General features: G+C 44.9%; 1 protein-coding gene across 18 annotated transcripts in view; it reads right to left on the bottom strand.

Annotated features, from left to right (window-relative positions):
• Positions 1–13,897, bottom strand: part of KIF1A (kinesin family member 1A) — a 185,458-nt gene that overhangs the window by 154,006 nt on the left and 17,555 nt on the right. For all 18 annotated transcript variants that reach the window (XM_016425327.2, XM_056807410.1, XM_056807411.1 and 15 more), the window contains exon 2: positions 4,394–4,562. In XM_016425327.2, coding sequence (XP_016280813.2) covers positions 4,394–4,499 — 106 coding nt within the window. In that variant the 5' untranslated portion in view covers positions 4,500–4,562. The remainder of the gene's footprint in view (positions 1–4,393; positions 4,563–13,897) is intronic.

Raw genomic sequence — 13,897 nt, 5'->3', positions numbered from 1 at the left:
CACAGAGAGGCAGCCAAAGTGACAAGTTGTAATAAGCCATTTTGATCTGGGAGAACTTTGTGAAGAGTCTCCTTAGTCTGGACCATTTCCAGAGGGCAGCTGTCCAGCGACAGCATCAGCATCTCCTAGGGCAAGGGGCCTGGGATCTCTTCCCCTCCCCAGTGGTTTCTGTCTGCCCTAAGGCATCAAGAGCACAGATGCCCTCTGACTAGGGAAATGAGAGGTGAGAGATTCCCAGTCTGCTGTGCAGAATTGCTATGTGATATTGGGAGCTTCCCTTTCTTAACATCCTCCATCCCTCAATTCCTTTGAGTTCTGCCACTGTTGAGTCTTTGAACAAAATGACCCCACATCCTTGATTATCCACATATTCCTAGCCATCTTCCTACCCTACCCAGTTAGCCAGTGTGTACTTAGGGACCAAAAGATAATAAAGGCAAGCCTATTTTAATTGTTTACACTTAACCTCATTAGTCAGGACCATCTGTTTCTTGACAAGAGATAGACAGCATAGCGTGAAGCCAGCTACCAAGGATTTGGGGTTAGGACTTTCAGATTTGTCAGCCCCTTTCTCCCTTCCATTAGCACAGACACCTGAGAGCTGGCTATATTCATTCATTCATTCATTCATCATTCAACAGACATGTTTAGGCAATTCCATGGGCAGGGCAGTTGGGGAGGGATGGTGGTTCATATGTAGAGGAGCTGAAGGAAAAGAGGAATCAGATAGCTGGGGTCAGGAATGAAGCTGGCATCATAGTAGACAGGCATTTTGATATGATGAAAAGAACTCTGAATCTAGAGTCAAAAGCCCTATGTGTGAAACCTTCCTTCCTACTCAATGTGTGTGACCTTGGATAAGTCACTTAACTGTTGGGAGTGGGGCTCTTAGTTGTGGGTTTGGACTAAATGACCTTTGAGGTCCCTTTTGCCTTGAATCCAATCCTTCCATGGCCCACATTTGAGTTTCCATATTACCAGCTGACGTTTACATGAGAGGCTAGATGACCACTAGGGTTTCTGGAAGGGGAGGGCTCTCCTTTAGGTGGGGATTGGACTAAATGACCTCTGAGGTCCTTTCCTACTCTGATATCCTGCCAGTAAACACCTTAAGCTTAATACAGTTCACATATGTCATCTACTCTGACTCGGATAACAACCTTCTTCAGCTGGTACGATCGGAATCATCACGTCCACTTACAGATAGGGAAAATGAGGTTCAGAGAGAAGACATGAGAAAGAGCTTCCCAAGATTTTTCAGACAGATGACTGTCCCACCTACTTCTGTTGGTTCATATGGGCACCAAGATCCTGTCAGAAGGAATCTAGAAATCATTGCCAAAGATTATGAAGTCTCGGGCGCCAAACTGAAGACCATAGGGGCACAGATGGTCTTTTCATCACTGCTTCCCATTGAAGGAAGGGCTAGAGAAGAGGAAAAACTGATTTGGGAAATGAGCAGCTGGCTAAGAAGGTGGTATCTGAGAATGGAATGTGTATTTCTAAGCAGGGCTTACAATATGGAAACGAGAGACTCAGAGCTAGGGATGGAGAACATCTCACCAGGGTGGGGTACAAAGAACTTACTCCAGCTCTCCACTCTAGCTTCACCTGCCCCCATGGGTGATTGAATGCAAGGTTCCCAGCCTGTACAACAAGAGAATTGATAGAGCCTGCCTGATTAAAGCCAGAGGGCTGCTTTCAGCTTTGATTTGAAGCTGGAAACAGAGATAGCAGAGCCCCACTTTCTCCTTCCAGGACAGGTATAGGCTCTCTCAGAAAATCCCCAGTGCTGGTTCATTCCCAGATTTTGGCAACAAGATGAGAGGATGCCACAGTATAACATGCAAACAAAGTCCTCCCCCCCAATACTGACAAGTACTGCTTCCATCCTTCTGTCTCTGGCAGTGTGGGTAGGAGTGCTAAAATGCAATTATTGATCCTCTCTCTTAGGAATTCAAAGAACAAAAGCATGTTTAGTCCAGATCTGAGGGATGAACTCTGACTCTTTGTCTCTGCCTGTCTCTCCCCCTGCCCCCCCCCACCTCCCTGTATTGATTAGAGGTTAAGAATATGTAAGACAGATAGGTGGTTTAGTGTATAGAGAGGCAGTCCTGGGAGGTCTTGGATTCAAATCCAACCTTGGACAATCCCTAGCTGTGTGACCCTGAGCAACTTACTTAACCCTGATTACCAAGCTCTTACCTCTCTTCTACCTTGGAACCAATATGCTGTATTGATTCTAAGATGGAAGAAATGGGGGTTTTGTGTGTTTGCTTTTTAAGAATTCATAGACAGAATGGTATTGTGGAAAGTGCCCTGCTTTGGGAACCAGAGAACCTTGGTTCCAGCCCTGATTCTACGATGACTGCCTGGGGCAAATCGCGTCATGCCTCTGCATCTCCTTTTCTTCATCTATGAACCAGCTGGACCAGATGGCTTCTCACATCCTTCTCAGCCCCGGCTTCCCAGACATTCTAGGCTTCTGATCTGCAGTGTTCCTCTCCATGGGGCTGCCTGCCCATTGAGAAGACCACCCACTCAGCTTGCTGTCTATGGTTCACAGAGGAATTGCTGATGTTCCCTCTCCAAAGCACCCAACGTCCTGTCCTCACCACCACCACAGCCCAACATTCTCTCCTCATGCCCTCCTCACGCTGTTCAGAGAATCGATCACCTTGAGTTGTAGAGTCCTTTAGAAAAGGGCATCAGGCTTTACACACCACGGAAGGGAGGGAGCCTATTTGCCCAGAAGTGAGAGCAAGGGACTGGGAATCGTTAATTCTCCCACCTCCACTGCGGCTTGCAGAAGGCTCCTTCCCACCAGCTCAGATTTCATCAAATGCAGAATAATTATCCCAAGTTTCATGCTGCATCTGAAACTACTGCTAATGCGTTAGTAGGAGAGATGCCATCCTTGCTCATTGGGTTCCCTTGCCCTTCCTGCCATCTAGGTGCCACCTAAATGCCTTTCTCCCTCCCTCATGGCTGTCCTCTGCCCTGCTATTCCTGACTTTTCTCTGCTTGGCCACAGTGGGTCTCTGGGCAGCAGTCACCCTGGGGTGTTTCTCTCTTCCTCAGTGGTAGCAAGCAACCCAGTAGCACCTCTGCCTTACCTTCTGGGGCTTGCATATCCACCTTGGAAATTCCATTTATTGGCAAGTTAGTCACAACATCGCTTTGATAAGGATTTCCTAAATGTCTGCTCTGTGCCGGGGACAGCGATATGGAAAGGGAAATGATTCCTGCAGGCCCCAGGGACCTCACAGTCTAGCCACTAGCATGGTGCTGCATAGACTGAGCTTGGAGGCTTGCCCTTTACTTCCACAGATCTGGGAATTCTTCATCCCCTAATTGCAAGGTGTTGCCTATCTAGGCAGAGGGCAGCATGCCTTTCTTCTCTGGGATAGGATGGTGTGGTCTTAGCCCTAGGGTCACCTCAGTCTTAGGGAATAAGAGGAGTGGTATACTTAGAAGCAGGTGGGTCCTTCCAAGCATCCTAACATAACATCCTATGGGGGGCATCTGGGTGGCTCAGTGGATTGAGAGCCAGGCCCAAAGATGGGGGGTTCTGGGTTCAAATCTGGACTCAGACACTTCTTAGCTGTATGACCCTGGACAAGTCACTTGACCCCCATTGCCTAGTCCTTACCACTCTTCTGCCTTAGAACCAATGCACAGTATTGATTCTAAGATGGAAGGTGAGGGTTTAAAAAATAAAATAAAATAACATCCTATGGAAGAAAGGAAGGGAAAGGGAACAAGCATTATTAGGCACCTACTATGTGCCAGGCACCATACTAAATATTTCATGACCACCTTATATGCCTAGAGATAAACCTGGCCCTGGGAGAGAATTTAGAGAGTGTAGGGAGAGTGAAGGGAGAGCTAAACGAGACTTGAAGTCAAATGCCATCTGTTTCTTCTCTCTAGGGTTGGTCTTTGTTTGAAGTTTGATGGCTTACAGATGGGTAAAGAGGAAACATATGTGTGAGGATGGGTCTACATGTGTGTACATGTGTGAGGATGTATGTTTGTGAGAACATGTACCTATGGGAGTGCCTATATGACATGCATTTCTGAATGGGCTTTGTGTGAATCAACTGTCATGATAAAAATTGGGGGGATTAACCTTTGATTCCAATAATGTAACCGATTCATGTTCCCTGTTACAGTGGCTAACTGAGAAGGAGCCAGAACTTCACTTCCATTCACTCCAGAACTGGAATTGGGGGAAAGATGCAGGAGGGGAGAGGTACCAGGCCAGGGACAGGTTTCCTGAGCTCCTGGCTGCCTCTACCAATAGCCAACGCAGCAAACAAGAGTTTCACCCACTACCTGTGGAACATTCATCAGAGCAAAGAAAGGAGCCACACGACTAGCCACTACTCACTTGTGGTACTTCCTGTCATCTGGATGATACATTTGGAGTCCCGGCTCATTTCTCGGGAGTTAAAGGGGCGTACTCGCACGGCCACCTTTACGGATGCTCCTGCCATCTTGGAGGACCTTCGCAGTGGGTTTTGGTTGCAGGAGGGACCTCAGGAACAAATGGAAAAGCCCTAGAAGAATGAGAAAGACACATGAGAAAAGGCTTAGAAAAGCCCAGCAAATAGCTACTCTGAGTCTAGAATTTGGAGAAAATGTTGATGAGTTTGGCAGAATCATAAGATCATACCTGAACCCAAAGTTCTGAAATTCTTACTGCTATCTAAGATCAGTGAGCTGGCCAAAAACATTTAATAAGCTCTACTATGTACCAGGCACTGTGCAAAAGTATTGGGTTATAGAATGGATGTGTTACCCATCTCACGTCAACAGAGAGTTCAACAGCAAGTCAAAACAATCAGTCTCAGAAGAGGCAGTAGGTAGAGAGCTAGAGAGGGAGTCAGGAAGACGAGTTCAAATCTAGTCTCTGACACTTATTAGCTGTGTGACTCTGAGCAAATCGCTGAACCCTGTTTGCCTCAGTTTCCCCAACTGCAAAATGGGGATAAGAGCACCCACCTTGCAGGGTTTTTGTGTGGATCAAATAAGATAATATAAGTCCAGCACATTGTAAGCTATGGAAATATTTATCCCTCTCCAGAGGAATGTTTGCCCTTTTCTACTTAAATGGTGCATATATGTCAGCAAGTTTCTGTAGCTTTGCTTTTGAATGAATTAGATGAAGTGACCTGATGTTCCAAACCACTTGTCAGTAATGTTGGGGGAGGTGGCAGGTCGGGCTAGATGGTTTCTATGGTCCTTGTCGGATCTATAGCCTGCCGTTCTCTGTCCTGCGTGGTACTGACTGGGAAGTGAGCAATGATTGTTTGCTTCCTAACTGGAATCAGACAAGAGTCCCCTGTCTGCTGTTTACATGCCCAGTGGAATAAATCTACTCTCGTTTCAAATGGCCTACAGTTGAGTAGCATCAGTTGCTTGCAGGAGATGAAGTGAATGCCCCAAAGGGAGAGCTAAAATGAGGTAGAGTGTGGTTTTTCCCAGAAAGACTTTCTGAATGGGAATAAATGAACCAAAGCATTAAGAATTATTGAGAAAACCTTATACAGAGAGACAGATACACTGTGGCACAACCCAACATAATGGGCTTCTTTACTAGCAGTAATACAATGATCCAGGACAATTCGGAGGGACTTATGAGAAAGAGCACGATCCACATTCAGAGAAAGAACTGTGGGAGTGGAAACACAGAAGAAAAACAACTGCTTGATCACATGGTTTGATGGGTATAGGATTGGGCATGTAGACTCTAAATGATGACCCGAGTGCAATCATCGATAATAGGGAAATAGGTCTTGATCAACGACACATGTAATACCCAGTGGAATTGCTCATTGGCTATGGGAGGGGGGTGGAGGGAGGGGAGGGAAAGAAATGAATCATGGAACCATGGGAAATTTTCTTAATTAATCAATTAAATAAAATTTTAAAAGATAAAGAAAATAAAGAACTATTGAGAAGTCTTCAAAATGAAGATCAGGTCTTTGCAGGTCCAAAATGACCTATTTGTGGTAATATGGTCCAGGAGTTACGGAAACACAAAATAGGAATACTTTGCTATCCCTCATTCTCCTAACCACCTCCATTGTAGGGATGAGCGAATGAAGCAATCCCATGGCAGCACAGGAATCCCTTCTACAAGATTCCCAACAAATGCTTCTCTACGGCCCCTACTTGAAGGATGCTCGGGACTAGGAATGAACCAACTGCCAAGCTGACTATAATTCCACATTGGGCCGTCTCTAATTGGTAGGAAATTGTTCTTGCCATCAAACTGAAATCTATTTCCCAACAGCCCTCTGAGATTAGGAAAATAACTTCCACCCTTTTTCTACATATACTTTCACACACTTGAAGGCACCGCTCCGGTTCTCCCATGTGTCTTTTCTTCTTCTGGCCAAACAAGCCCCAAAGCTCCTTCACTTGCAGATTGGGATAAAGGAGGAGCTGCATACACACTGGCCGTGTTACAGTTGCTCCCTCTTACTCTTAAATGGATGACCACAAATTCACTGTTAGCAGGAATCACTGGTTCAGTTTCTATGAAAAATTCATCACCACTTCCATGAAAAAAGATGCCAGGAATACAGTTCAGTTTTCTTTTACTTTTTTACCCATCACCTTCCATCTTGGGATCAATACTGTGTATTGGCTCCAAGTCAGAAGAGCCATAAGGGCTAGGCAATAGGGGTTAAGTGACTTGTCCAGGGTCACACAGCTGGGAAGTGTCTGAGGCTAGATTTGAAGTCAGGAAAACGAGTCTGACTCCAGGCTAATTCTTCTCTATTAATGCAGACTAAGATTAAGCTCACTTTTGCGAACACTATTTTACACTGTTGACAAATAATCACTAGCCTGAATATATAGCAAAGATTTGCAAAGCACTCACAAATATGAGTTCATTTGATCCTCACAACCTTGTGTGGTAGGAACTATTACTTTCCCTATCATATGGATGAGGAAACTGAAGCAGGCAGAGGGAAGTGACTTGTAAAGGGTCACAAAGCTATTAAGTGTCTGAGATTGATTGGATCTTCCTGATTCTAGATCCAGAACTCAATTCGCTTTGCCATTTAGCTGCCTAACAGTTGACTAATTGGGAATGGAAAGAAATAAGCATTTATATATCACCTACTGTGTGCTTAGACACTTTTTACATGTCTTTTTACAAATATTATTTCATTTGGTCTCCATAACAACCCTAAAGGCAGGTGCTATTATCATTTTACACTTGAGGAAACCAACACAAAACAATGCTAATTGAGTAGCCCATGATCACACAGTGTCTGAGGCCAGATTTAAATCTGGGTCTTCCTTTATTTCCTGACTCTACCTACTTGGCTTAATACTGACCTTGCAGATCATGAAAAACCCAACATCTTTTTCACCCAAATTGTCTCTATCCTTTAGTAGTGCAATTAACATTTTAAACCCACGTGTAGAACTTTACATTTATCATATTAAATTTAGCCTTACTTGATTTGGCCAAATGCTACAGCTTCTGGGGAGGTTTTTTGGATCCTGATTCTTTCTTCCAACATGGTAGCTATCCCTTCTGGCTTAGTATCACTAACATGTTACACATGTATATATGTATGTGTGTATATATATGTAAATATGTTTATATTCCCATATATGCATCTATCATATCACATACATCATATAGTCTGTCTCCAGTTTGTCTGAAATACTCTGAAGTTCAAGAAGCATTTACATGTATATAGGATGTGTGTATGTGTATATATGTAAATGTGTTTATATCCCCCTATGTTCATCTATAATATTACACATAGTATACAGCCTCTTCATATTTCCAACATGTCTGAAACACTGAAGTGCACAAAGCAGTTTACCTCTATATATCTCTCACAAACAACCTGCAAACAGTGTGCTATTATCACCTTTTTTTTCTAGATAAGGAAACTAAGGCACATGAAACTTAGGTGACTTGACCAGGGTCACACAGCTAAAATGTTTTATGAAGTCATTCATAACAATATTCATGACAAAACAGCCCAGGCTGGCACTAATCAATCCCAAAGCATGGGTTCTAAGGAGACTTTCAAAGAGTTACAGCCTTGAGCATTTGGGGGGAGAGATATGTTGGTTTATGACAGTTTTTGTCCTCTTTCAATGTTCTCCCTGTTCTACCTTCAGTCAAGAGAGAGAATTTCCAGCAGAAGCTCCTTGAGGGCAGGGACTGGCTTTTGCCTTTCCTGTAGCCTCGGTTGTAACACAGTGTCTGGCTGTCCTAGGAGCTTAATAAATGACTGAGCAAAACAGCTTCCAACAGGTTAGTTTTTCTTTAGCCCCTCCTGAAATGAGACTAGAACCTCCTTTATAGCCCTTACTACATCCTGATGTGTGGTTGAGCTAATAGTCTCGCTGGTTGATCCATCATGCCCTACAGAGAGCCTGTTTCCCTAGGATACACTGATGCTCAAGCATTTATAGGCACCAACTAGGGATGGACAGAGGGCTGCCTGGCATGGCTCTGGGCAGGCAGCAAGGAGAGGTGGACAGTTGACCTGGCACTGAGTTGTTAGGGCCTAGAGTGAATTCATAACAAAATGGCTCCAGAAAGCATCTAGGGGAGGGATGACAAGGTTGGCTGTGCTCAGCCAACAATTCTGACTTTTCCTTCATTGTATCTCCCACTAATGACTCAGAAGCAAGCGTGGGAAAAGGAAGCTTGGTCTCCAGCTGAACATAAGCTCCACTGAGCAGGGCTGCAGCAATTCTCTGCAAATGGTGTGGAAGTCTGGAAGGTTCTGGCTGCCTACCATGGCAGCAGGCCACCTCCCAGCCCCATGTCCATTTTGACTTTATCTCCCAAGTCCCTTTCCAGCTCTATGCATGCCCTTCTGCTCTCTCTGCTACTACCTAAGGCACAGGAGCAGGTGGATTCGGAATAATGGGATGCAAATGCTCAATGACATTTTGGAGATCAATTAAATTCAGATCACTTCATCCCAATTTACAGATGTGGGAAATAAACCCAGAGGAGGGTAAATAACTTGTTTAAAGTCATCCTGTGGCTGAACACTGACCCCAACATAGTGATATCATTCTGGTCCTCCTCAAGTAGAAAGGGCAACAACCAAGCAATGTGATGATAGAGCCAAAGTGAGAACTCAGATTACTTTCTTCCAAATCCAGGGCTTCACTGTCATGCTGTGCTCTCCCACAGAATGCCTTCTCCTGGGCTCTAAAAGTGGATCCTAAGCAATTCAAGAGCCTCATGCAAGCACACACACACACACACACACACACACACACACACACAGACAGTATTTGGAGTCAGAAGACCTGAATTTCCCAGCTTTTCCACTCACTATCTATATGACCTTTGGGGATTCAACTCTTCTGGGGACTTCAGTTGGCTCATTTGTGTAAAGTCTTCTTTGAAGTGCCCTAAATCTAGGATCCTGCTCTTGCCCAAGGTCACTCACTCCCATGCCAGATCCAACTCCTCCACCCCCCTTCATTTTCTATCATTTAGTACATCCCCCAAACCAGCTGTGACCTAGGACCCTCTTCATGAAGAAAAGAGCTAAATATTAGGAGAGCTGAACTCAGGCTGACTGACATGTGCTTTATGTCGCAGACACTGCTAGCTGGGTGACTGATCAAATCAAAGTCCTTTCACTCAGTTTCCTCATCTGCAAAATGGGGATATCAACACTGTGTACCTCTTACGGTTGTTACAAGGGAAGTGTTTTGTTTTCAGGCTCTCTTAAAGCCTTCTATCAATATGATTTATTGTTATTCTTTATGTGAATTTTGCGTGTTGGGAGCAGGGGCCTTGGATGGGGTCCAGAACAGGAGGGAAAAGAGTTTTGCTCTGCTTTCTTGAGTTCAGGACTAGCTCTCAGCTAAATTTGAAAATAGATGATGCTCATGTGTTTTCTTTTTCTTTTTAAACCCTTACCCTGGGTCTCGGTAACAACACTAAGACAGAAGGACAAGAGCGAGGCAAACAGGATTAGGTGACTTGTCCAGGGTCACACAGTTAGGAAGTGTCCGAGGTCAGATGGGGACCCCTCTCAATCCACTGAGCTGTCCCTCACTTCCTCCTTCTTCATGATGGCTCAATATCTTCTTGATCTATGCTATCTTGGTCTGCCCTCCCTCGCCCACATGCTTCACAATCACAGGACTCCTCCAGGCCCCCCATCAAGTCACTTATGAATCTTACTTTTCTATGGCAGCCCACCCTGCTGAGCCCATGGAGCTCTCGCAAGCAGAGCCTGCTTTGACCCTGACAACAGTCCGGCAGAGTAGGAAGGTCAGGCACTATCGTCACTTATACTACCACATGGTGCCAGACAAATGAACACATGAACACCACTCCCCTTGTTTGCCGCCTGCAGTGAAGAGTGGACGGAGAAGGAGAGAAGGGCTTGAGCTAGCTTCTCCCTCTGACACAGACTGCTGTGTACCTTAGCCTAAGGGACTGCTCTTTATTAACTGGGGATGAAATTCTGAAAAATTAATTAAAATACTGGGCCAAGATCCAAGCATCAGAAATGCAAAATTGGGGGGACGGGGGAGGGACAAGGAAGCCGGACCAGGACCTAGTTGCCTGAAGAGATATTTTTGTCAGAGATTCATAGATTTCAAACTGAAAAGGACCTTCATGGTGCATAGTCCAATATGCCCTTTTTTCGGATAAGGAAACTGAGGCTCAAAGATTTGTAGATTTAGAGTTAGAAAGGATTATAGAGGTCATTTAATCTAGTCAATTTACGTTTCAGATGAGGAAAATGAGGCCAAGGGAAGTCATAGGAACACAGATTTGGAGCTGGAAGGGACCTTAAAAAGAAACTGAGACCCAGAGAATTTAAGTGGCTTCCTTCAGGTCACACAGGTAGGGAGAAGCTGAACTGGGGTTTGGACCCTGGATTCAAGGTCTAGTGTTCATTGCACTGTGCTGAATTCTGTGAATTCCTCTTCTGTTTTTCAGGGATCTCTACCTAGCCCCGAGGTGATTAGATCTTCCCTCATTTAGTGCAGACAGCATTTCTGGTTTCATTTTAAGAAGGAAATGGACAAGCTGCATGAGCCATGTGGCAGGAGGGGAGGAGAACTGAGGCCAAGCCTGTGTTGGCCATTGAGGGAGATGAGAGTCACACAGAATGGTCTGCAACCTGCCTCGTTGGAGAGAACACACAATGTGCAGTGACACAGATGAGATCACAGAGAGTGGAAAGAGGGTCCAAGGAAAGACAGAGAAGGTGGGGCAGGACTCGAGCACCTTAAGAAGTTTTATAGCCAGGAAAATGGGTCTCAGGAGGTTAGTTTAATGCAACAACCATTGATGAACTCTGTTCTTTGTGTCAGGCACTGGGCTAAGTGCTGGAGGAGACCGAGACACAAACAAGAGGCTATTCTCAAGAAGTTAACATTCTAGAGGACCGCGAGGGGGAGAAGAGGGAGAGAACTTCTGGAGCACTCTCTAATTCTCTCATCTATATCTGTCTTTCTAGCTCTGTGTCTCCCTCTTTCTCCTCTTGATGAAGTAGAAATGTTGGGAACTTTAGGGGTGAGTGAATCACCCTCCTCCCCCACAAAGTATGAAAAGAAAGAAGAAAAAGTGGCATAGTCTGTTGTAAGCCCTATATCTGAGGAAAGCGGGAATCTTGAATTCGAATCCTGTCTTGGATCTTTCTATATATACATCTCTGTGTGGTTTGTGCCAGGGATTGTTTTCGTTTTACACATCAAAATGAATAGTAACATCAAAATCTTGGACTTGGATCTGGGAGGCATCTGTGTTGAATTCCTATCTCTGCTTCTTACTAGTGTATTACTGTGGGTAAGTCATTTCCCAGTTCTGAGCCTCCATTTATAATATCAGAAAAATAATACCTGGACTATGTATCTCCATCTATTGGACATTCAAATGAAGAAATGCATGCAGAAGTGCTCTTCAAATCTTTTAGTGCTAACTAAGCATCACTTGTTATCACTATTATTCCGAGTTAAATCTCCTTCTGTCATCTCTTTCCCACAAGATGGAGTGATCTCCATATCCCCAGGGCCTGGCAAAGATCCTGGTGCACAGTAGGCACTCTGCAAAGGCATATGGAAGTTGAAATCCAAAATTAAAAGGACCAGCGTTTCAGAACTTGTAAGACCACAGAAATCAGTGTCCTCCCCACCACTCTTTTAACAGATGAGAAGACTGAGGCTCAGAGAGGGAAAGTAGCTTATGAGGTCATACAATTAGCAGAGAGCAGTCCCAGAACTCCCCAAGCGCCCTGCTTTTGAGCCTCCTTCACTTTCTCTTCCCCCAGGCTTTGCCTTTGTACATATTCTCCCCATTTCCTTGACTCTCCCCTGAGTCCGGCGTCTAGAAGTTTCTTGTGTTGTGCCAGCTTCCAGAGCCAGCAGCCAGCCAAGATGCCTTTCAGCAGGATGGCATTCCCCCTGGATCAGCACTAAATTCTCCACTTTCATATAGAAATGGATATTTACAAGGTTGAAAATGGGGGGGGTCCATCTCCTACTTTTAGCACATTTCTATTTTAGGTGGCGAGTTATAATTCCCACTTTAGAAGTTCTCCCCCCCCCCTTTGATATAGAGTCTGCTCCATGGTACATACAAGCCAAAATAAGCCCTGGGGACAAAGGCTCAAGGAGAACAGCTGTCAAGTCCAAGCCCTTCCCTCTGGGTGGCCAGTAACCATTGGAGGCTAAGCCTGCCGAGCCCCTGGGCTGTTTAAAGAATGGGCACGCAATGCTTCCTTGAGATTATTATATGGGTTTGTTATTGTCGTTGCTATAATTTCTCAGACACTTGTTGGTGCTGGTCTAATAAATGAGTCATATCATTAAGATCATTGATGGTCAAACGAGTTGTGATCCACAAGAAAAGGGGGAAGAGTCAGAATGATTATTCTCTTTAAAAATGGAAAATGCCTAAGCCCTGACTTCAAGACTCAAGCTCACCTGTGCCTCCAGCAGACCAAACTCAGTGGCAGTGAGAAGAGGCAGTGCAGTGCTGGGAGCATTAGAGGTCAGGAGATCTGGATTCAAATCCTGACTCAGTTCCATGACCTTGAAGGCACTACTCTAAATTAGTGAATAACTAAAGCTATGAATAATTAAAGGCCATAAACACTCTCTGGGTGACCTCAGGACAGTCATTCCCCTTTCTGAGCCTCTGTTTATTCATTGATGATATGATGAGGTTGGACTAAATGAGCCCCTTCCCAGTGAAGTGTAAGCCCCATGACTCTAGGTGCCTGCCAACATATCCCAGAGCTGCCATTTTGTTCTCTATCTCTAGATTCCTCCCTTTATGGACAATAAAAGGGGTTTTTTCAGATCCTATGACAAGAATGAGAGAAAGAGAGCAGGCCTAGGTAGCAGAGGACATTCTCATATATAAGCAGTTATCTTTTTTTTTTTTAACCCTTACCTTCCATCTTGGAATCAATACTGTCTATTGATTCCAAGGCAGAAGAGTGGTAAGGGCTAGGCAATGGGGGTAAAGTGACTTGCCCAGGGTCACACAGCTGGGAAGTGACTGAGGTCAGTTTTGAACCCAGGACCTCCCATCTCTAGGTGTGGCTCTCCATCCACTGGGCTATCCAGCGGCCCCCAGCAGTTACCTTTTCTGTAAGGATTCCCTGCCTGTTGCTTGCCCCACCGATCCCAGGCCAAGGTTAATGCTCAAGAACTCTCCATATCAAAGGCTAGGAGTTCACCGATTTGGATGTTCCCTCTCCAGAGGCAGATTCCAACCCATCCATGCCTGCCTAATGATCAAACATTCAAAAGAAAACATCAATGTGTAAGCAAACTCAATGAGGAACATATCAGGGCAGGAAGAGAGGCTCAGCTTGGGCTGCCATTGGTCCAGAGAATGTCCAAATGCTGAAAC

Source organism: Monodelphis domestica, chromosome 8 (genome assembly GCF_027887165.1).
Source record: "Monodelphis domestica isolate mMonDom1 chromosome 8, mMonDom1.pri, whole genome shotgun sequence".
NCBI lineage: Eukaryota > Metazoa > Chordata > Mammalia > Didelphimorphia > Didelphidae > Monodelphis > Monodelphis domestica.
This window is presented reverse-complemented; position numbering and strand designations above follow the sequence as displayed.